This window comes from Saccostrea echinata, unplaced genomic scaffold, assembly GCF_033153115.1.
Source record: "Saccostrea echinata isolate AGI-Se365-2 ecotype Australia unplaced genomic scaffold, CSIRO_AGI_Sech_v1 ptg000015l, whole genome shotgun sequence".
Taxonomy (NCBI): Eukaryota; Metazoa; Mollusca; class Bivalvia; order Ostreida; family Ostreidae; genus Saccostrea; species Saccostrea echinata.
Window position 1 is genome coordinate 11,701,518 of NW_026889764.1, and position 19,134 is coordinate 11,720,651.

At 33.3% G+C, this 19,134-nt stretch overlaps 1 protein-coding gene across 4 annotated transcripts; it reads left to right on the plus strand.

Moving 5' to 3' along the window:
- Positions 1 to 715: 715 nt before the first annotated feature.
- On the plus strand, positions 716 to 18,542 carry LOC133187524 (alpha-aminoadipic semialdehyde synthase, mitochondrial-like). 4 transcript variants are annotated; one of them, XM_061322925.1, is made up of 22 exons: positions 716 to 839; positions 3,521 to 3,897; positions 4,580 to 4,756; positions 4,988 to 5,140; positions 5,486 to 5,632; positions 5,801 to 5,879; positions 6,148 to 6,275; positions 6,518 to 6,792; positions 7,311 to 7,422; positions 9,510 to 9,569; positions 9,659 to 9,732; positions 11,641 to 11,762; positions 13,048 to 13,171; positions 13,558 to 13,777; positions 14,157 to 14,233; positions 14,569 to 14,632; positions 15,082 to 15,249; positions 15,623 to 15,718; positions 16,514 to 16,629; positions 17,000 to 17,088; positions 17,424 to 17,600; positions 17,765 to 18,542. In XM_061322925.1, the coding sequence occupies exons 2-22, from the start codon at positions 3,670 to 3,672 to the stop codon at positions 17,878 to 17,880; spliced, it is 2,802 nt and encodes a 933-aa protein (XP_061178909.1). In that variant the 5' UTR covers positions 716 to 839; positions 3,521 to 3,669; the 3' UTR covers positions 17,881 to 18,542. The 4 variants fall into 4 exon arrangements, with proteins under 4 accessions (XP_061178909.1, XP_061178910.1, XP_061178912.1 ...); XM_061322926.1 differs by having other exon boundaries at positions 3,534 to 3,897; XM_061322927.1 differs by lacking the exon at positions 716 to 839 and adding an exon at positions 4,222 to 4,286 and having other exon boundaries at positions 3,773 to 3,897; positions 17,765 to 18,255.
- The last annotated feature ends 592 nt before the right edge of the window (positions 18,543 to 19,134 follow it).

The window sequence follows — 19,134 nt, forward strand, 5'->3', positions numbered from 1 at the left end:
TTCTGCATGGATATCGCTGGACTCACTTTTTGATCAAGTTAATCTTGCGCTTCCGATTGAGCTGGTGCATTTTAATTTGTTCAGACAACACAGCAAAATATATAATATTGGACAAAATAATTATGATACAGCGTACGTATCAATTTAAAGTCGTAATTAAGAGTGTATTTTTTTTTTTAAAGTGTCCAATTGAAAAACACCCCTCCCCCACCCCCAACCCCAAGAGGAAACAAAAAATTAAAAAAAAAACCACCAAAATAATAATAAAATAAAATTGAAAAAAAAAAATGATAAAACAGAAATAGCAAAGAAAAAATTAAATAAATTAATAATAGATTTTTAAAAAAAGACCTTAGGATTCCTCAATAAAACCAGCGTCAGTGGAACCGGGGGTTCCCCCAGTAATTCAAGAATAGCGAACAAAGGTAAAGAAAAAAAAGAAGACTGAATGAGTGAACACATGGTGAAAATGCCAATCACACAAAAAAATTGAGGTTGATTAGCCCCCCCCCCCCCCAAACACCCAACACATGTACACATTGACCACACTCTAGATACATGTAGTTAACACGGTTATTAAAGCCGGAATCGATACAAACCCCGTCGCCATGCTATCCACTCCTTCCCCCAACACCTCAGCCGACGAGGGATCCGCTCCTTCAAGTCTAAAGATAGCTTTGTCCTTCAAATATTCACCTTGTTTTTCAGGGGTGTGCTTTACAGTGCATTTTGATTGGCTAGCAAAATCGGACATGTTTACAAAATTTCTGCAGACAGAAACGCAATTCTTCATGTAACGAGGTCAAGTTGAGAGAAAAAGCCAACCTTTATAAGTCAGTGTAAGTATTTAATTTTGTACATAAGCTTTATTTAATGATAAGTCTTTATCTGGTGCCTTATTTTCTTATAATAAACTCATGGCTATAGTCCAAGTTGGTCCATTGAGTTTTTTCCCCCGTTCTTCCTCTTTCCACCCTTTTCTTCCCAAAATTCTGTACAGTTTTTCGTTCATGAAAATTTTATCAATAGAATAAAGGCAGCGGTCTAAGTACAAGATGTATTCTTGCAACGAGACCAAGATATTATTATGGAAAATCGATTCAACATGAAATTTGAGGCTCTCCACGGGAGGTGTGATAATTAGGTCATTACGACACCTAAAGTACGTCTGCTACTTGAGCATGTTAAGTCAGTGTGAAAACATAAAGAAAGCTCATGATATTGTGACCGTCCTTCTTTAAACATATGACTCACAATACTGTTTTGATTTTCCATTTTTATTCTCTTTTTTAGATACTTATTTTCGACACATACAACTCAAATAGTAAAAGTCTGTAGAAAGGAGGGGGGGGGGTACATGTTTTTTTTTTTTTAACTAAACGTGAAAAAAAATGTTTGCATCAGATACATGGACCATGTTTCTTAGGGGAGTCTAAGGTCTTTTTTATTTGTTACTTTTACATAGAAATTTTGTAACTCTGAAAATTCCGGGGGGGGGGGGCAGAATCCCCCTCCCCCCAATCCTCTAGAACTGTCCCTGCATCTGTTTCTCTCTTCATCTGTAAGCTTTACATGTATTTCACACTGCTAGGCCTAGGTCAAATCACATCCAATATCATATCTTGCACACTGTGGGGGACTAAAGAACTATCAAACACGTTCCCTTGGAGGGAAGATATTTTGCAGTCTAAGAGTCGGTCATGATGACCTAATTTTGAAATTTATGGCTTTACATAGTCAAATTATGTCCAGATCATAGTTTGCACTATGTGAGGTATGTGTAGTACTTTGCCAAGAAGGTACACATGTACATGTACATATATATCATGACTCAGAAGTAGGTCACAGTGGACTCATTTTGATATTCTAAAGCTATCCATACTCAGATTGTGTCCAAATCGTAACTTGCACAGTGTGAGACTGAATCATTCAACCCTGTCCATTGACGCATCTTTTTTTTGGAAAATTATGTGTTTCTAAATCCAAAAGTAGGTCACATTGACCTCATTTGAAATGTTATAACTGTCTAGAGAAGTATAGTTCAGTGCCCTAAAGCATACTTTTAGGAAGTGTTTCACAACCCAAAAGTAGGTCACTGTGACCTCTGTTTGAAATTTTATGACTGTGTAGTGGTGATATGTATCATCACAAACCACATCCAAAATGTACATGTAATATGATCCTCTTCCATTCTGGTGGCTGAATGAGAAGAGAATACCTTGTAGCTAATTAAAATATTGACCAATGCAAGTATAGCATAGTCAGAAAATAACTTTTAAATCACAAGTTAGTTCCAGTGGGCATATCATTTACCTTAGCTATGTACTTTAAATTTTATTTTTAGCTGCACCAAGCATCATGGTAATAAATGTGATAAACAACAAATGAACCTCTGATTTTGGACATTTGTTTTTAAAACTTTGACAAAGGTGGATTACATGTATATGGATAATAGAGTCTGATTAATGTGAACAGATAAAAGGATTAATGTACATATATACGTCTTCAGTAGCAGCTTTGTGATAGATACACAGACAGTGCTTTATTTAACATGTTTAATATCAATTAAGGAAGTGCATACTAAACATCTTGATATATTAATAAATCTTTTTTTGTGGTAAACTATAATTTTAAAACATTTTGTATTTCAAATTGATGGATAGACTTAACTTAATTGCTCATCTTGAATAATTTAGTTGCACCAGACACATAAATTACATTTTTATCTGTGATAGCTCTACCTTCATATGAATAACCTAAATGATATAGTAGCTAGCTTTTTATCACAGAACAGCTTCTCTTACACAGATTTTTTTTAATTTCAACTATGAGACATTGTTTTTGATTATGTACATGTATAATCATGATTATATTTGTGAATCTTATGCAGAATAACTTTCTGTCTATGAAGAGGATTTTTTTTTGTTGAAAATTTGAAATATGAGATCCTGTGTATATTAATTGTGCCAATTTTCTTTTGTTTCTGACTAACTTACAGGTAACCATTCAGTCGTTGACCCGGTTCAGCAAATTTGACTCGTATCATATTACTCTTGGAATAATGATATGCAAATTTTGATAAAATTCAGATTTAAATTCCTCTGTATGTATATATTAAATAAATTAAAGTATTCCAATGCACAACAAGTTGGATAATTAATGTATATAATTATATAAGTCATAGACCACAAACATTCTAGAACTTAGGCTGCAAAAACATGAAAAAGTAATACCTGGTATGTATACACTGTATTTATATGGCTGAATTGCAGACAGGATGAATGTGTATTTGACATAAGGTATTTCTTGTTATCTGATTCAACTTAAAACATTTTAAAAACCCCCATTGAATTGATTGTTAGACTTGAGATGATAGGAATATAGATTTGTGCTATTTTCAAATGGAATTCAAATTAAATCCTTGACTTTACTGCACTTCATTTGTACTGATTGATATGCACACTTAGGATTTTTCTCCTAGAGGAAAACATTAATTGATGACATTTTTTTTAAATTACAGTTATTTTATAAAGGTTGGAGGAGAAAAATAAGGAAGACTTATTTAAGAACTCATTTAAGTCATAACCAGTGCCATAGCTACACGATAAATAAGAGACAGTACATTCAAGTGGGCTTGTAACCAGGGCTGTGACCTTGACCTTTAGGAAAATGTGGAGGAAGACGACACAGAGGGTCTGTTCTCGACTTTTATCCCCACAACATGAGGTCAGTCAGCGGTTTATGTCAGAGGGGCCAAAGGTCATGGCCATTCGACGTGAGACCATTAATGTGTGGGAGAGAAGGGCCCCCCTCAATCCACGACAAGTCAGAAGGCTGGTGAAGAATGGGGTCAAGGTCATTGTTCAGCCATCTAACAGAAGAGCCTACAATATGCAGGTGGGTGGATTGAAATGAGTTGTTAGAGTAAAAGTGTGGTACTAATAATTTTACTGTACAATCTATATGCCTTCCTTGATTCTTTTTTGGCTGTACACATTGTTGAAATATTTATATGCAACACTCAGAATTTGATGACCTGCTTTTACAAAGTACTTCCTATATCAGATTATTTTTGGTGAAATGTAGAGTTTTCATTGTACATTTTAATATTATAGCAATAGTATACATGAATTGTTACATATACTTTTGTAATAGATGTCATCCAAATTAAAAAAAAAATAATTGCCTTGGTCAGACAAGCTAAAATGAAATTTTTTACAGATTGGACCTGCACCTGGGACCTTTGGCAACCAGAGTGCACCAAAGTTGCTTGCACGAGTGTACATGTTTGTCTTCAATATTATTTACATGTTTTAACAAAAGAAATCTTCATTAAGATATTTGAAATATGCATTTTGAATTATTTTGCTGTTAAGGTTTACTTTCTAATACAATGAATCTTTAAAGAATCCCAAGTAAACTTTGAAACTGGACATTTAGCTCACATTTTTTCCAACATTAATTTGTCACTGTATATTGATACTATTAAAACTGCAAGTATAGTAAAAGAAAATTATTTTAAACATTTAAGATATACAATATAAGCATATTTCTAGTACACATTTTCTTTATTCAACAGGAGTATTCGGCTGTTGGGGCAGAAATTAAGGAGGACCTAAGTGAAGCAGAATTGATTATTGGGGTCAAGTCCGTCCCCATCGACCTTCTTCTACCGGACAAGACCTATGCATTTTTCTCTCATACCATCAAAGCTCAAAAGGATAATATGCCTTTGCTGGATGCTATTTTAGAAAAGGTGAAAAGCTTAAATGGATTTTAATATAAATTATTTTTTTTTAATTGATTATTAAGAATTTGACTCTGTTTTTCATGCAATTGCATTAATTAACTAATAATCATGATATTAAAATGTGATCATTGGTTTCAAGCTCAAGATTAAGATTATACATTATTTGTAACTAAAAATTGTTTTTGGTTAATTGAAGATTCTTAAATAATATCAATATTGTTTTGTATTTTTCATCAGAACATCCGTTTAATAGACTATGAGAGAATGGTAGATGACAATGGCCAGCGTGTTGTGGCATTTGGTAAATATGCAGGCGTAGCTGGAATGATAAACATTCTTCATGGTCTAGGATTAAGGCTCCTGGCGCTCGGACATCATACACCATTTATGGTTTGTTTTTGTTTTCTTGCACTGCTTCTTTGAGTACATAATAGTAACTTTGTCATAGAGCTTCAGTTTTCACTGCAATTATAAAATGTGAATTTAGTGCAGATTTATAAATCAAGAAATTAGATTTGGAGGAATAATTGTAGAATATTTAGTCTCTTTGTGTCATTGATATGCATACCCTGGATAACATGGGATCATATGTGGGGATAAAAGATCATTTTTTTTCCAGTTTAAACTAACATTAATTACAAGTAAGTAATATGTGGCAGAGGCATAATACTTTAAACAATTCATCAACAAGTGAAAATATGATTTCAACTGGTTTCAATTGATTTAAAATTTCAGCACATTGGACCAAGTCATAACTACAGGAACACTGAGCAGGCGAGACAGGCCGTGCGAGATGCTGGGTATGAGATCGCGTTAGATCGACTACCAAAGTCTATCGGTCCTCTGGTGTTTGTTTTCACGGGATCGGGAAATGTGTCACAGGTACATAATATAAAAATGTCAAAATAAAATCCAGAGTTTATAATTATGAAAAAAAAAACTCAAAAGTACAGAAATTCACTAGACAAGTGAAACAATTTAACTGAAGTTGTGAAGAATTCAGAACATTTTGTTTCCTGTATTGGTAGGTCTGTTTTTTATATTATACAGGGGGCTCAGGAGGTGTTTCAGGAGTTTCCCCATGAATACATTGAACCCGAGAGTCTGCCTAAGGTTGCCAAACAGGGAGGTATGGTCCATGTAATTGGTTCATCGTCTCAAAATATTGTCAGTAAAATTGTCATACACTGTGTTTCACTTACATTGTTTATCCGTCATTGACTATGACTGACAATAATTTTTTAAAGTTCTTGTTTAAGTACATGTACACAATATATAAATAGTGCCACCAAAACAAATTTAAATTGGAGATCTTAATTTAAGGGACTGGAGACTGGTTATTCAGTTATTATTTAACTTTACAATACAATGCATCTATCATGGCTGTCTATTTTCAGCAACCAACAAGCTGTATGTGTGTGTGGCTAGGAGAGATGACCATTACATCAGGAAGGAGGGAGGCAAGTTTGATGCTGAAGAGTTTGAACAACATCCTTACAGATATGCCTCTACATTCAGTCATAAGGTATGTGCACATCTTAATGCCAAAGAGATCAATGATGAAGGGGAACACTGTGTTTAGCTCACCTGAACAAATTTTCAGGTGAGCTATTTGGAAGTCACCAGTGGTCAGTGTTTCTCCCCTTTTTTCTTTAAGATTTGCCATGACTTGATTTGTTTGATTAAGGTAAAGTAAAGGCATTTGTTCTGAGTTTTCTAAACCATAAAACTTTTCTTCTCAAAATTTTGACATCTTTGTTTATTCAGATAGCACCCTATGCCTCTGTCATCATTAATGGTATTTACTGGGCCCCAAATGCCCCCCGACTGATTACCATTCCTGATGCCAAGACTTTACTGAAGCCGACACCAGCTCCATGGCTACCATCCAGTCCTGGCTGTCCACAACTGCCCCACCGCCTCCTGGCCATCTGTGATATCTCTGCCGATCCTGGCGGCTCCATCGAGTTTGTGAAGGAGTGCACCACCATTGATAAACCTTTCTGTTTGTATGATGCTGAGCAGAACATGGAGACAGAGAGGTTAGTAAGAGTTAGAAACAGATTTATATTTTTTTTCTCAGAAAGAACCCAAGATACAGGCTTTTTACAAAGGAAGATGAAAGAGCACCAGTCTCAGATGTTTAGATAGGATCATTTCCTGATCCTGTGAAACATTTGTTTGGAGTGGTGTTTTAGTACAGGAAATATGAAATTTTGGTTGAATGTAAAAATATTTATGTTATCTCCTTTGGAGACAGTGTACTGTTTTTAAAAAAAATAGTGTATAAAATACATTCTTTTAGGTGTACAATATGTATGCAATATCTATGTGAGTTCTTCAAATAGTTTTCAGTAGGAGACATCCTCAAGCAAATACTAACTCTCAGTCTATATATTATAAGCTTATCAGATACATTGTACCTGTGATAAATCTGTAGTGATGAACTAGCTTATATGATAAGCAGAAATCAGTCACCAGCATTGATAGCTAGCAAAATTAGCTTGGAGCTGGTTTTATTGGAATCAAACTTTCCGAACTGTATGGTTCAATTTTACAGTTTCCAGGGAAATGGTGCTTTGATCTGTTCTATAGACAACATGCCAGCACAGATTCCAAAGGAGGCCACAGATTTCTTTGGAAACCTGCTATTGCCCTACATTCCAGATATGGTGATTTCAAAATACAGATAATTAAGTAAAACATGTGTAGCAAAGTGCCAGGGAAAAGCAATTTTGATTCATTATAACCGTAATTTGTTATACCCAATAAGTTCATAGTATATTTTCATTGATAAACTAAGGGGAATAAAAATCACTTGCTATAAGCCTAAATTCATTATATGAGGTATGTTCGCTTTTCTCTAAGGGTAAATTCATTATATAATGTGTGTTCGATGTTAGGATGTTTTACTGTATATTGAAGAATACTTAATAAGACTGTACATGTACATACACTGGACAAAATAAGTTAAGGATCATGATTTATAAATTATTTAATTTACAACAAATAACAATATATTCCATTATATAATATAAATCTTTAACAAGTAAACAAACAATTTTTAATGTGTTTATCAAAAATCAATGAAGCGTTAACGTGCATTGGGATTAATTTTCACACAACCCCCAAAACAGAATGAAAAACAGCCTTGGTAAAGGATGGAAAATTCAGACGTAACCATTTGTGCAGTGATTTGATGTGTTCAATATGCTGTATGACCACCCCGTGCTTGAATAACTGCGCGACAATGCCTCTGCATACTGCAGATAAGTCTCCGGAAGAAGATTTGCGGCAATCTAGCCCATTCCTCGACGAGTGCTGCAGAAAGCTTCTCAAGGTTCCTAGGGAGTACTGGGCGCGCTGAAATGGCTTGCTGTAGCTTGCCCCAAGCATGTTCTATGGGATTCAAATCAGGCGAAAGACTTAGCCAGTCCATTCGCTCAGTGGTTTCATTTTCCAGGTAGTCTGTTACAACGTTAGCCCTGTAAGGTCTAGCATTATCGTCCATTAAAATAAAATCATCACCGATAGCACCTGCATACAACCTGAAAATAGGGTGCAGTATCTCATCTCGGTATCTTATCCCTGTAAGATTTCCTGCGATAACGTGCAAGTCAGTCTTTCCAGTTATACTGATACCACCCCAAACCATCACAGAACCATCCCCGAAACGATCATGTTCAGCAACACAGCAATCTGCATAACGTTCACCGGTCGTACGCCAAACTCGTCTACGGCCGTCATGAAAGTCTACACAAAAGTACGACTCATCTGTAAAAAGAACAGGGGTCCAGTGACGCAGTTGCCAATTGACGTGGTTTCGTGCCCATTGGAGTCTGGCTGTTCTGTATCTTGGGGTTAGTTTGGGCCAGACTGCTGGTCGGAATGCTCGGATATTAGCCGCATGGAGTCTGTTTCGAACTGTCTGTGGTGTTACTCGCACTCTTATTGCTATTTGAAAGTCTGTATTTAGCCTAACAGCACTCTGGAACCTCTGCCGTTTTGCCATATTGACCAGATAACGGTCCTGACGAGCCATGGTTGACCTTGGACGACCTGAACGTGGTCTCTCGACAACGGTACCAGTATGTTGGAATCGATTCCGTAATCGTGAAATGACACTTTGGGACACATTAAAGTGTGCAGCAACAGTTCTTTGAGTATTGCCAGATTGAAGCATACCTATAGCTTGGGCTGCCTCAAAGCCGGTTAAGTGACGTCTCATGGCTTGAAGGTCATCAAAAAATATCCACAACTTTAAACACGTATTCAAATAAAAAATTTCGTTAAATTTCTGTATACCCTGAATCACTTTGTTTTTCACCCTGTGTCGGCATTCAGTAAAGCATGAATTGGGCATGAATTGCATGACCCTACAGGTAGCATTTTCTTGTCAATAACACGTTAAAGAAAGTATGGTTGAACTATAATGTAAAAAATATATTATAATTGTTTTGGGAAAACAATTCAAAATCATGATCCCTAACTTTTTTTGTCCAGTATATCTGTATTAAAATTGATATGAAAATGAATGTAAGGTACATGTTCATACAGCCTATAAGCATGATAAGTGCAGAAGAAGGGGATTGATTAAATAATAGTTTGTAAATTACTGATCTACCCATGATTCAAACATATTCATGTATATGTAACTTATTTTTTTAATGTCAGTGTTTGAGGATGTGCATATTTGACATACATGTAAAGAAAAAAGTGTCACATCTTTTAAAAATATTTTTTTGTATTTTTTCTGTAGCTGAAGTATCCTGCTACACTACCCTGGGATGAATATGATGTTCCAGCTGTGGTCAAACATGTAAGGCTTAATGTCAAAGTCTGTCATTTCATAATTATACCAATGGAAGTTAATTTAAAAACATAACACTTTTGTGTTTTGTTCTGTAGGCAGTGATTGCATCCAACAGGAGATTGACCCCAAATCATGAGTATATTGATGAACTTAGAAGACAGAGCCTAAGGTAGCAATTACACATTTATATATCTCAACAACCTTTTCTTTTTGTGTAGTACATGTATTTGTTCACAGGGCCTAAATTTAAACTTTATTTACATGTATTTCCCCTTATACATGTTTTAGAGACACCTTAAAAAGGAGTGACAGCCTTTAATAAATGATTTTTACTTTTGAGTAGTTTTATGTGTGAAATACAAGTGAGTTGTGTATTTTAACCTGAATGACTTATCATTGAATAAAAAACAAAATAATTTTTGAAATACAAATGTGGTTAGTTCTGTAGGTAAAACAGATGAAATTTGTTAAAGGTTCAGTAAAACTAACAATTATTAGGGCCCCGCAAGGATTTGCGGGTGCCCTATAGTAATCACTCTGTCTGTCTGTCTGTCCGTCTGTCATTCTTCCGTCCATAAATTTTCTGTTTTTTTCTAATAACTTTTTTTAGGATTGACCAATTAAGTTCAAATTTGGTATGTTGGTTGAATAGGCAGTAAGACATATTTTGATGCTAAGTTTGGTTCTCTATGTCATCCGGTTTGGAGCTGAGGTGGTGGGGTATATTCCTTAACTTTATATAAGAATGAATGGGCAAAGAGAGATAACTGCTGAGAATGTTCCTATTGTAAACTATGAATGGCTGCAATGAGTCTCTTGGGATTAATTAACTTTCCTCTTGAAGAAAATCCAAAGCATTTATCTTTATTGGCCACATTGAGATTAATTAACACCTCTGTCTGCAAATGAAGTTTGTTTTGAAGTTAAGGTCAATTCTGAATGATGTTTACATTCTCTGAAATGTGGATTTAAATAATGTTCATACTTTATTTTGGTAAAATACACAATGAATTATGATTTTATTGAATTCTACAAACAAGATATAGATAAAGATATCGTTTTTATTATTATTTTCTTTTTTCTTTTTTTTTTCTTTTTTTCTGCCTTATGTAAATTCAAGAATACTAATTATTTTAACAGGTATTCAGATAATAACCTCATTCTATCATTGCTGAAAAAGTTCTTATTGTAAACTTAGAAGAAAAGGTTGAGAGAGCAGTATAATTAATCCCGTGGGTTTGATTATCTTGCTGGTTTGCAGAATATTTTAGAGGGTTATCTTTCTGTCACTTTAAGATTAATTAACACCTTTGTCTGCAACTGATATTTGTTTTGAAGTTAAGGTTAAGCCTGGGTGATATTTGCATTCACTGAAGGCTGGCATTTTAGAAAACACATGCTTCATTCATTTTTAAATATACATTTAATTGAGTTATTATAGATATGATGTTTTTTACTGCCTTATGTAAATAGATACTATTTACAGATTGTTGGATATTTAGCAGTTGCTGTTGCTTATTCTTTATATATTTTGAAGTTTTTTGGAATCAAGTAAAATTCTCATCCCCTAATCTGCACCCTCATATTTCTAACCCTTGGCGGGGCCCTTGCTGACTAGTCAGATTTCTAGTTCAGCTCTGTAAGTAAGGATATCACTTTTTCTTGCAAGTGTACATGTATACAGTATATCACCAAACTTTTGTGACACCTTATTTTTGCGAGATATCTATTTGGTATTTATAAGCGAGGTAAAATTTTCACAAATTCTGGTCATTGCAGTGTATAATCTTCATGAAAAAATATACACGAGAATATACATGAGAATAAAATCGCAAGCAGACAGTCTTGTTTAATTATGTGAAAAATAAAGTTCTTGTGAATAAAAAGTGATTTACAGTAAAACTTTTCCTTTATACAGTACTGTTTCTTTTCTGTAGAATACAGGAATTGATAGCCTTTGAAAACATTAAAACTTTTAAATTCTACATTTGATACATAAACAAAATGAACAGACTTTGAATTTTCTGGTGTTGATTCTTGGCTTATTGTACATAATTGATTGGTCCTCCCTTGACAGTGCTTCTCAGAAGACTCAGGGTCACCCAGAGAATAAGAGTGTGCTGATTCTGGGGGCAGGGTACGTGTCTCCTCCAGTGGTAGAATACCTGGCCAAGAGCAAGAACACGGATGTCACTGTGGGTAGGTTTAAGGTCATGTTACACAGTAGTACATGTAGATAAAATAAATGTATATCTGTTATGTGTGTATTGACAAACACTGGTCTGTATATTAAAGGGCACCTGATTTATTAAGATTGATATTTAGCTAATTTAGCTAAAAACCTCAAAAAACTGCTGAATGATTTTATCAAGATTGTTGTGTGAAAAAAAATGATATTTTAATGAAGGAACTTGTAGTAACAATATATTAAATTTTAATCGTTATTTGATGGTTCTAAAATGAACTGTGAACAGAGAATGTTTCTCTAATTATATATATACATGTATATATTTAGTCTCTGAAAATTACATGTATGATGTACATGTTCATATGTGTGTGTGGATACTAGCTAGTATATATTATATTCATGTATAGTATTCATACATGAAGCTATCTCACTTCCTTAAAATTCAATTTAGTTGAAAATAAGTTTAATTTGCATAAAATTTTTTTCATTTTAAGTGGAGAAGGACAGAGAAAAAGGTGTTTTTTTAAACTAAGCCTGAGATAGCTTGACTAAAGCATTTTCAAAATGCCAGTTGTATCAAGTTTTGCCAAGTAATTTCTTTTGAGTTTAATTAAACCATTTTACCGAGTGCCTTCTCTTTAATGATTTATTAGATGCTAATATTTTTATGTAACTATTATGTATGCAGCACAGATATACACTGTATTTATATAGCATAAATATAACTATCCATGTAATTTATTTTTTGACATTTGACCTTTGTTAAACTCTATCATATTTACACAAAGTTGTCTCTCTTTAAAATTGTGCAAATTTTAAGCTTCTATGCACCTGCTGTTACTTTGCTGTTGAATCAATAGCAATAAAAGACAAGAAAATATTAGAAATTTATTTAGCGTGTGTATTCATTGGATTTCACTGAAGTATATACATATATATAAAGATATTTGCACAGATCTAGATACTTTTATGAGTTTCAACTGTTCAAGGAAAATTCTTGTACATTAGTATACTAACAGTTTAGCAGAAGATATATACTGCCTTTGATCAGATTTATGTACTGAATTTAAAAATCTTGAACATTAATTATCCTTGGGATGGATAACATATATGGATGTAACCGTAACTATAAGTATATAAAAGTTCCAACTGAAATTAAAAAATAATAGACTATAACATCATTATGGAAACAAATCTTCAAGAGTGTGTATAATTCCAGTGTCTCAATACTTATATGATTGGTGAAGTATGATCAGTTACAAGTGATTTTTTTTTTTTTTTTTTTTTTTGGTATAGTATCTCAGCTTCAGGCAGAATTGGACAACATAGAGAACTGTGATGTTCACAAGATGCTTATAGATGTACAGAGGAACATTGATGAACTTGAGAAACTGATCCCTCAACATGATATCGTGGTCAGGTAGAGTAAAATACTACATTCTGTGGACTTATGCAGTGTCAGTTTTCTTTCAAAATTATGAAAATCAGTGAACTGATTTTGCTTTATTTGCTGATTTTTTATAATACATGTACATTGTATTTAATTGAAATTTGAAGGATCATGTGCTATATTAAAAGTAAATGTGTCTGTCTGAAGCAGATTTTCAATCTTGCATTGCTGTCTGTTCTCTAAATTGGTGAAATGTATGAGATGTAACATATTACAAGCTTAAGAGTATTATTTTGCTGAATATAGTGCAAGATGTGTAGACAACTTGTGTAGCATTGAGTATTTTACACTAAGCCTGTAAATAGATCCAAAAGATATGAGAATTTTTCTGTCAATCACATTTCCTATTTTTTCAGTCTCCTACCCTATGTTCTACATCCAGACATTGCCAAGCTCTGTATTAAACATAAGAAGAGCATGGTTACAGCCAGTTATATCTCCCCCGCCATGAGGGAGCTGGATTCTGCAGCCAAGGAGGCTGGGATTACCATTATGAATGAGGTGGGGGTGGATCCAGGAATTGATCACATGCTGGCAGTGGAGTGTTTTGATGATGTTAAGCATGCTGGAGGAAAGGTAGTACAGTGAAAGTTGGATAATTCATTTGTTGTGTATTCTGAAATCTTGCCTAATATGATGTTAAGTCATTTTAGTAAATTTAATTGTTAAAATTTATGTTGGCTACACCAGAATGTTGTCTATTCTGGTCATTTTCTTTATAACCAGTGGCGTCTGGATTAGACAAGTTTGACCATATATCATTAAAATTAGAATTTGAGATATTCATGTCTAGAGATTTAGAAATTCCAAGTCTTAATAAAAATGTATCACAGAGATGAAATTGCACTGGATTTTCCTGATTTATGATATAATAAGTGATGTATAACAGAGAATTAGTCAAGTTTGCACTTTAATTCCAATCCATAAAAGCACAATTTAGTTTTTCTATTTTTAGATATCCTCGTTTGTGTCTTGGTGTGGAGGACTGCCCGCCCCAGAACATTCCAATTCACCAATCCGATACAAGTTCAGGTAAATAGAGTCATAGAATATACACTGTAAATGCAAGATTGTTTTCCATTTAAAATTGGCTATGACCTTATGCATTTAGTGAATGAATTAAAAATAATACTGTTGTGTATAGATAATTTTAAATTCACCTCCACAATTTGATTTTCTAAGTGGCATCTCTTGATTTGCTTGTTGACATTTTGTAGATCATCCCAAACTTGCAAGGTTTAAATGGGTTCAGCTGAAAAGTTAACACACCATCCACATTAAAACATTTCTTGTTGCTCTTGTTGACAGCGAGCAACATGCTGTTTTAGAATACTAGTAATTTCTTAAGTATTTTCTCATGCTTGTAGCTGGTTCCCAAGAGGTGTTCTTATGAACTGTTTGAGTGGTGCTAAGTATCTCAAAGACAATTGTGTAAGTAACTAATACTGTAAACCACTATTTATTTGCTAGAACTTTATTTTCACATAATTAAGCAAGACAGTGTGCTCGCAAAAATTTTATTCTCACATATATTATTATTCCTTAAGATTATATAGAGCAATAACCACAATTCGTGAAAATTTTGTCTTGCTAATAAAGAGTCAATGACTATCTCGCGAAAAAAAGGTGTCGCAAAAATTTAGTGATCTACAGTACTTTCCTCGTGTACAGTCAAATTGATCATATACACTGTAATACCAATAAAATAAGTTGAAGGGTACTCACACCCTCCTTATTGGCAATTTTTTATTTGCATGTAGGCAAGTTTAATAAAAGAGAGAAGCTGCAAATATTTTCTTTATATTTTTTGTTGTTTCTATAAAGAAATAGGAAGACGAATTATCCCATTCACATTTGATATATGTATTTTTTCGCTGTAGATCATAGAAGTTCCTGGTAATGGTGGATTGCTGGATGCCGTACAAGACTTGGACTTTATGCCAGGGTTTAACATCGAGGGCTTCCCAAACAGAGACTCGACTCAGTACTTAAATGAGTATAATATTCAGTCAGCCAAAACTATTCTTAGAGGGACCATCCGCTACAAGGTAAAAGTACTTCATAGAAGTAATCATACATACATTTGTAAGTACAATGTCTCGAACTTTGCAATCTGAAATACTATGGATATGTGGAATTGTGTTTGAAGTTTCAGCCACCTTCTTTATGTTAACCTCTATATCTTGAGTCCATGGATATCTCAAAGTTTTTTATTGGTCCCATCAAGTTGAAGATAATGAGGTTTGACTGTGTATGGTTTGTTCTCTTAATTGTACATTAATTTTGCTTTACAGGGTTTCAGTAACATTATGAAGGGTATAATGCAGATGGGACTCTTGTTATTGGTCCCATCAAGTTCAAAATAATGAGGTTTGACTGTATGATTTGTTCTCTTAATTGTACATTAATTTTGCTTTACAGGGTTTCAGTAACATTATGAAGGGTATAATGCAGATGGGACTCTTGAATCCAGAGCCTGTATCTAACCTTCATCCCAATGGACCAGCAAAAACCTGGGTAAGTATAAATACAGTGGCATCTCATTCATCCATAGGGTTTTGTTACGAGCAAAACCGTCATGATAACTTTGGCATCTAAAATATGGATTTTTTTTTCCTACATGCTTCATATAGTATGAAAAAAATGGTTTTAAATAAGAACTATGATTGTGAAAAGCTGTGAAAGATACTATCCTGTTAAAGTTCTTCAATTTGTCAGAAACTGCTCTATGCATGATAAATATAAACTTATTTAAACATACTGCTGACATGATAAAGCAACTGGGTTATTGGTATAAAAGGTAACTGTATTTAGATAGGTACTTCTGGTCATCAAAAGCATTGTATGATGTAGGGAAAATAGAGATGCAGACAGCTGTGTAATTTTAGATTAATAGTGAAGGTCTACATATTTAGAGCTGTTTTCTTTATTTTAGTCACACTGAAAGATTTTTTTGCCATTTACTGTACAATAACTGTTTCTTAAGGTAAACTATAGACCTATCTTTCATTTTGTTGTAATTTTAGATTAATAGTGAAGGTCTACATATTTAGAGCTGTTTTCTTTATTTTAGTCACACTGAAAGATTTTTTTGCCATTTACTGTACAATAATTGTTTCTTAAGGTAAACTATAGACCTATCTTTCATTTTGTTGCCGAAAAACATCATCAAAACCTGTGGTTGATAATTCTCCATTCCTTTCTCCATCATGGTAGAGGAACAAAGCATAATCAACGATGGGTTTCCTAAAATGGCCAAAAAATATAGTTGAAAAGTCCCCCAGCATCAAATATTGTGTTTATGTTGTACAGAAAGCCTACATGTGTGAGCTGTTTGACAAGAGTCCTGATTTGTTTGAGGACAGTCTTAAGGATCTGGTACATGAGAGAGTGGGAAGGTCAGAGAAAAGACTTCAAGCCATTGTAGAGTAAGTGATGATCATAGTGATATTTGAATGATGAAATGGAAACTTGCAGTACATATATTTTTGAGGCAATTGATAAGTTAGGATGTTAGTGGTGTCATATAATTTGTCGAAAAATTATTGGTAATAAAACAAAAATTTATACAAAGTATTACCATTATCTTTAAACTATTCTGCATTATAATGATAGTTTTTCTGATTCAAAGTTTTATAATCATTACGATAATTTTCTGATTTTAAATATGAAGCTATTTAATTTGATTTGAAAGATGCCAGAAGATGAATATAGCATATGACCTCAATATTATAAGGTCTTACATAATGACATGTCCTATTTTGTGTGTACAATGCATTATATACAATGTTACTATAGTTTGGGTCTACTGGACGATATTCCAATGGACAAGAAAGGAAATCCACTGGACACTCTCTCTAACTATCTCTCCAAGAAACTGGCCTTTGGTAAGTTAGTGAATTGTGTAAATTTTTAATTTCATTATAAAAATATGAATTCAGTATTTGTAAAGTGTTTGTTGACAGATTTTTATGTTTTTTTCATCAACTTTGCGATATTTTATTGGTTAATATGAGGAAAATATATTTATAGATGAAATGTAATCATCAAATTCTTTTAGATGGTCATGAAATACATAAACATTTGGGATTGATTACCAGTGTTAGGGTTTTATAAATCCAAAATACATGCAGGTGTGTATAAGAAAAAATATTGCTTTATAAGATAATTTTTTCAATAGATTTTTTTCAATAGACTTAAAAATGTATCATTTATTTTTCAGCCCCTGGTGAGAAGGATATGATCATTATGCACCACAACATTGGAATAACATGGCCAGATAATTCACAGGAGAATCGAGTCATTAACTTTGTCTGTTATGGAGAGGAGAAAGGGTACTCAGCCATGGCAAAGACTGTCGGACTACCCACTGCCATAGCAACGAAAATGATTCTGGATGGTAAATAAATTATTTATATTCTACTTATTTCACATTTGTAAATTTAAAAGTTCTTCATTCATGTTCATACACACATATTATTCATGGAAAAGATTATTTTAATTAAAATTTTTACATGAATATTTCATGAAGAGTGATAACGTGAATTTATAAATATTTTTTAGGAGAGATTCAAAGAAGAGGTGTAGTGGCTCCATTGTCAATGGATGTCTACCAACCCATTCTCTCCCGCCTCCGCAGCGAGGGCATACACACCGTGGAGGAGATAAAAACTTCCTAAAGTATCAGGTGTGGATCCAAACTTCCTAAAATATTAGGTACGGATCAAAACAGGTGTGTGTATTAATTCTGTAGAGGTTGCTCATGGTTGCAGTACAGGACAATCCAAAAGTTGGGTACATTTTTCCCAGAAGGTGATCTGTTTGTTGTGTGGATGTGATCCACTCTATATAGCTGATCAATTAGTATTTTGTTACCCATAAACGTTCTGTTTGTAGGAAGATAGATGTTTGTTTTTTTGTTTGTTGATTTCTTTTTGTATGCAGAGAATGATTTTTTTAGTATATATTCACTTCAAAAGTGTGACATAGTTTCAAAGTTAGTACCAAGTTTTTAATTAAGGAGGGATTCTTGTCTGGTTTCTGACTAGATGAAATGTTCAAAGTGAATATGCTTGTATGTTTTATGTATTTAGATGTAAGATATTTAAAAGATCATATTTTTCTTTCCTCATCACAATTGTACAACTTTAAATAGAAACGGTAAACTGAGTTTGAAAACTAGCAGGGACTATATTTTTGGCAGAATGGCGGTGTATGAATTAAAATATCTTCTTTTCTGCCTCTCAAAATAATTATAAAACAATGAATTTAGTTATAATTTTTACACTATCAAAGACTTGGAGAAAATTTTTAAATGTAAGTTAAATTAATAATAAGGGACGAAAGTTTTAAAATATGTCAAATAAATATGATTTTCCAAACTACAGTTATGTTAGCTTTTAAAAGCTTCCAATCTAAGTTCAGATTTGAGCCAAAAATCCATAAAAAGTGTTTTTCCTCTCTTAGTTAACCGTCAAAACTTTTTGTTTTTATATCATTTTGTATCTTTATGTGACAACTTTACCATATGTGAAAATAAGAAAAATTTAAATATAGGAAGCATGTAAAAATAACTAAAATGTCTTGAAATTTTAAGAAAAATAGAGAAAATTCGGATTAGCCAATATCCATTTTAGTTAAGTTATTTATGTCAATTTGGTAATATCATCTTATAGACCCTATATGGTAATATCTCTTTATGCAAAAAGAAAACATTGAATTTATTGAAATAGAGGTAGGTATCGCATGATTGGCAACAGTAATTTTTTATTCTTAATGTCCAGGGAAAAGGTACTGACCTTGACCTGACCTAGCCTCTAATATAAAACAGTCAAATTTAATCTAAATGATACCATCACTTAGTGATATTGTCTTCTTAATTCTGTGAAAATTTCCTTGATTTTTAAATATAAGAAATAAGTGTTCTTATGAGA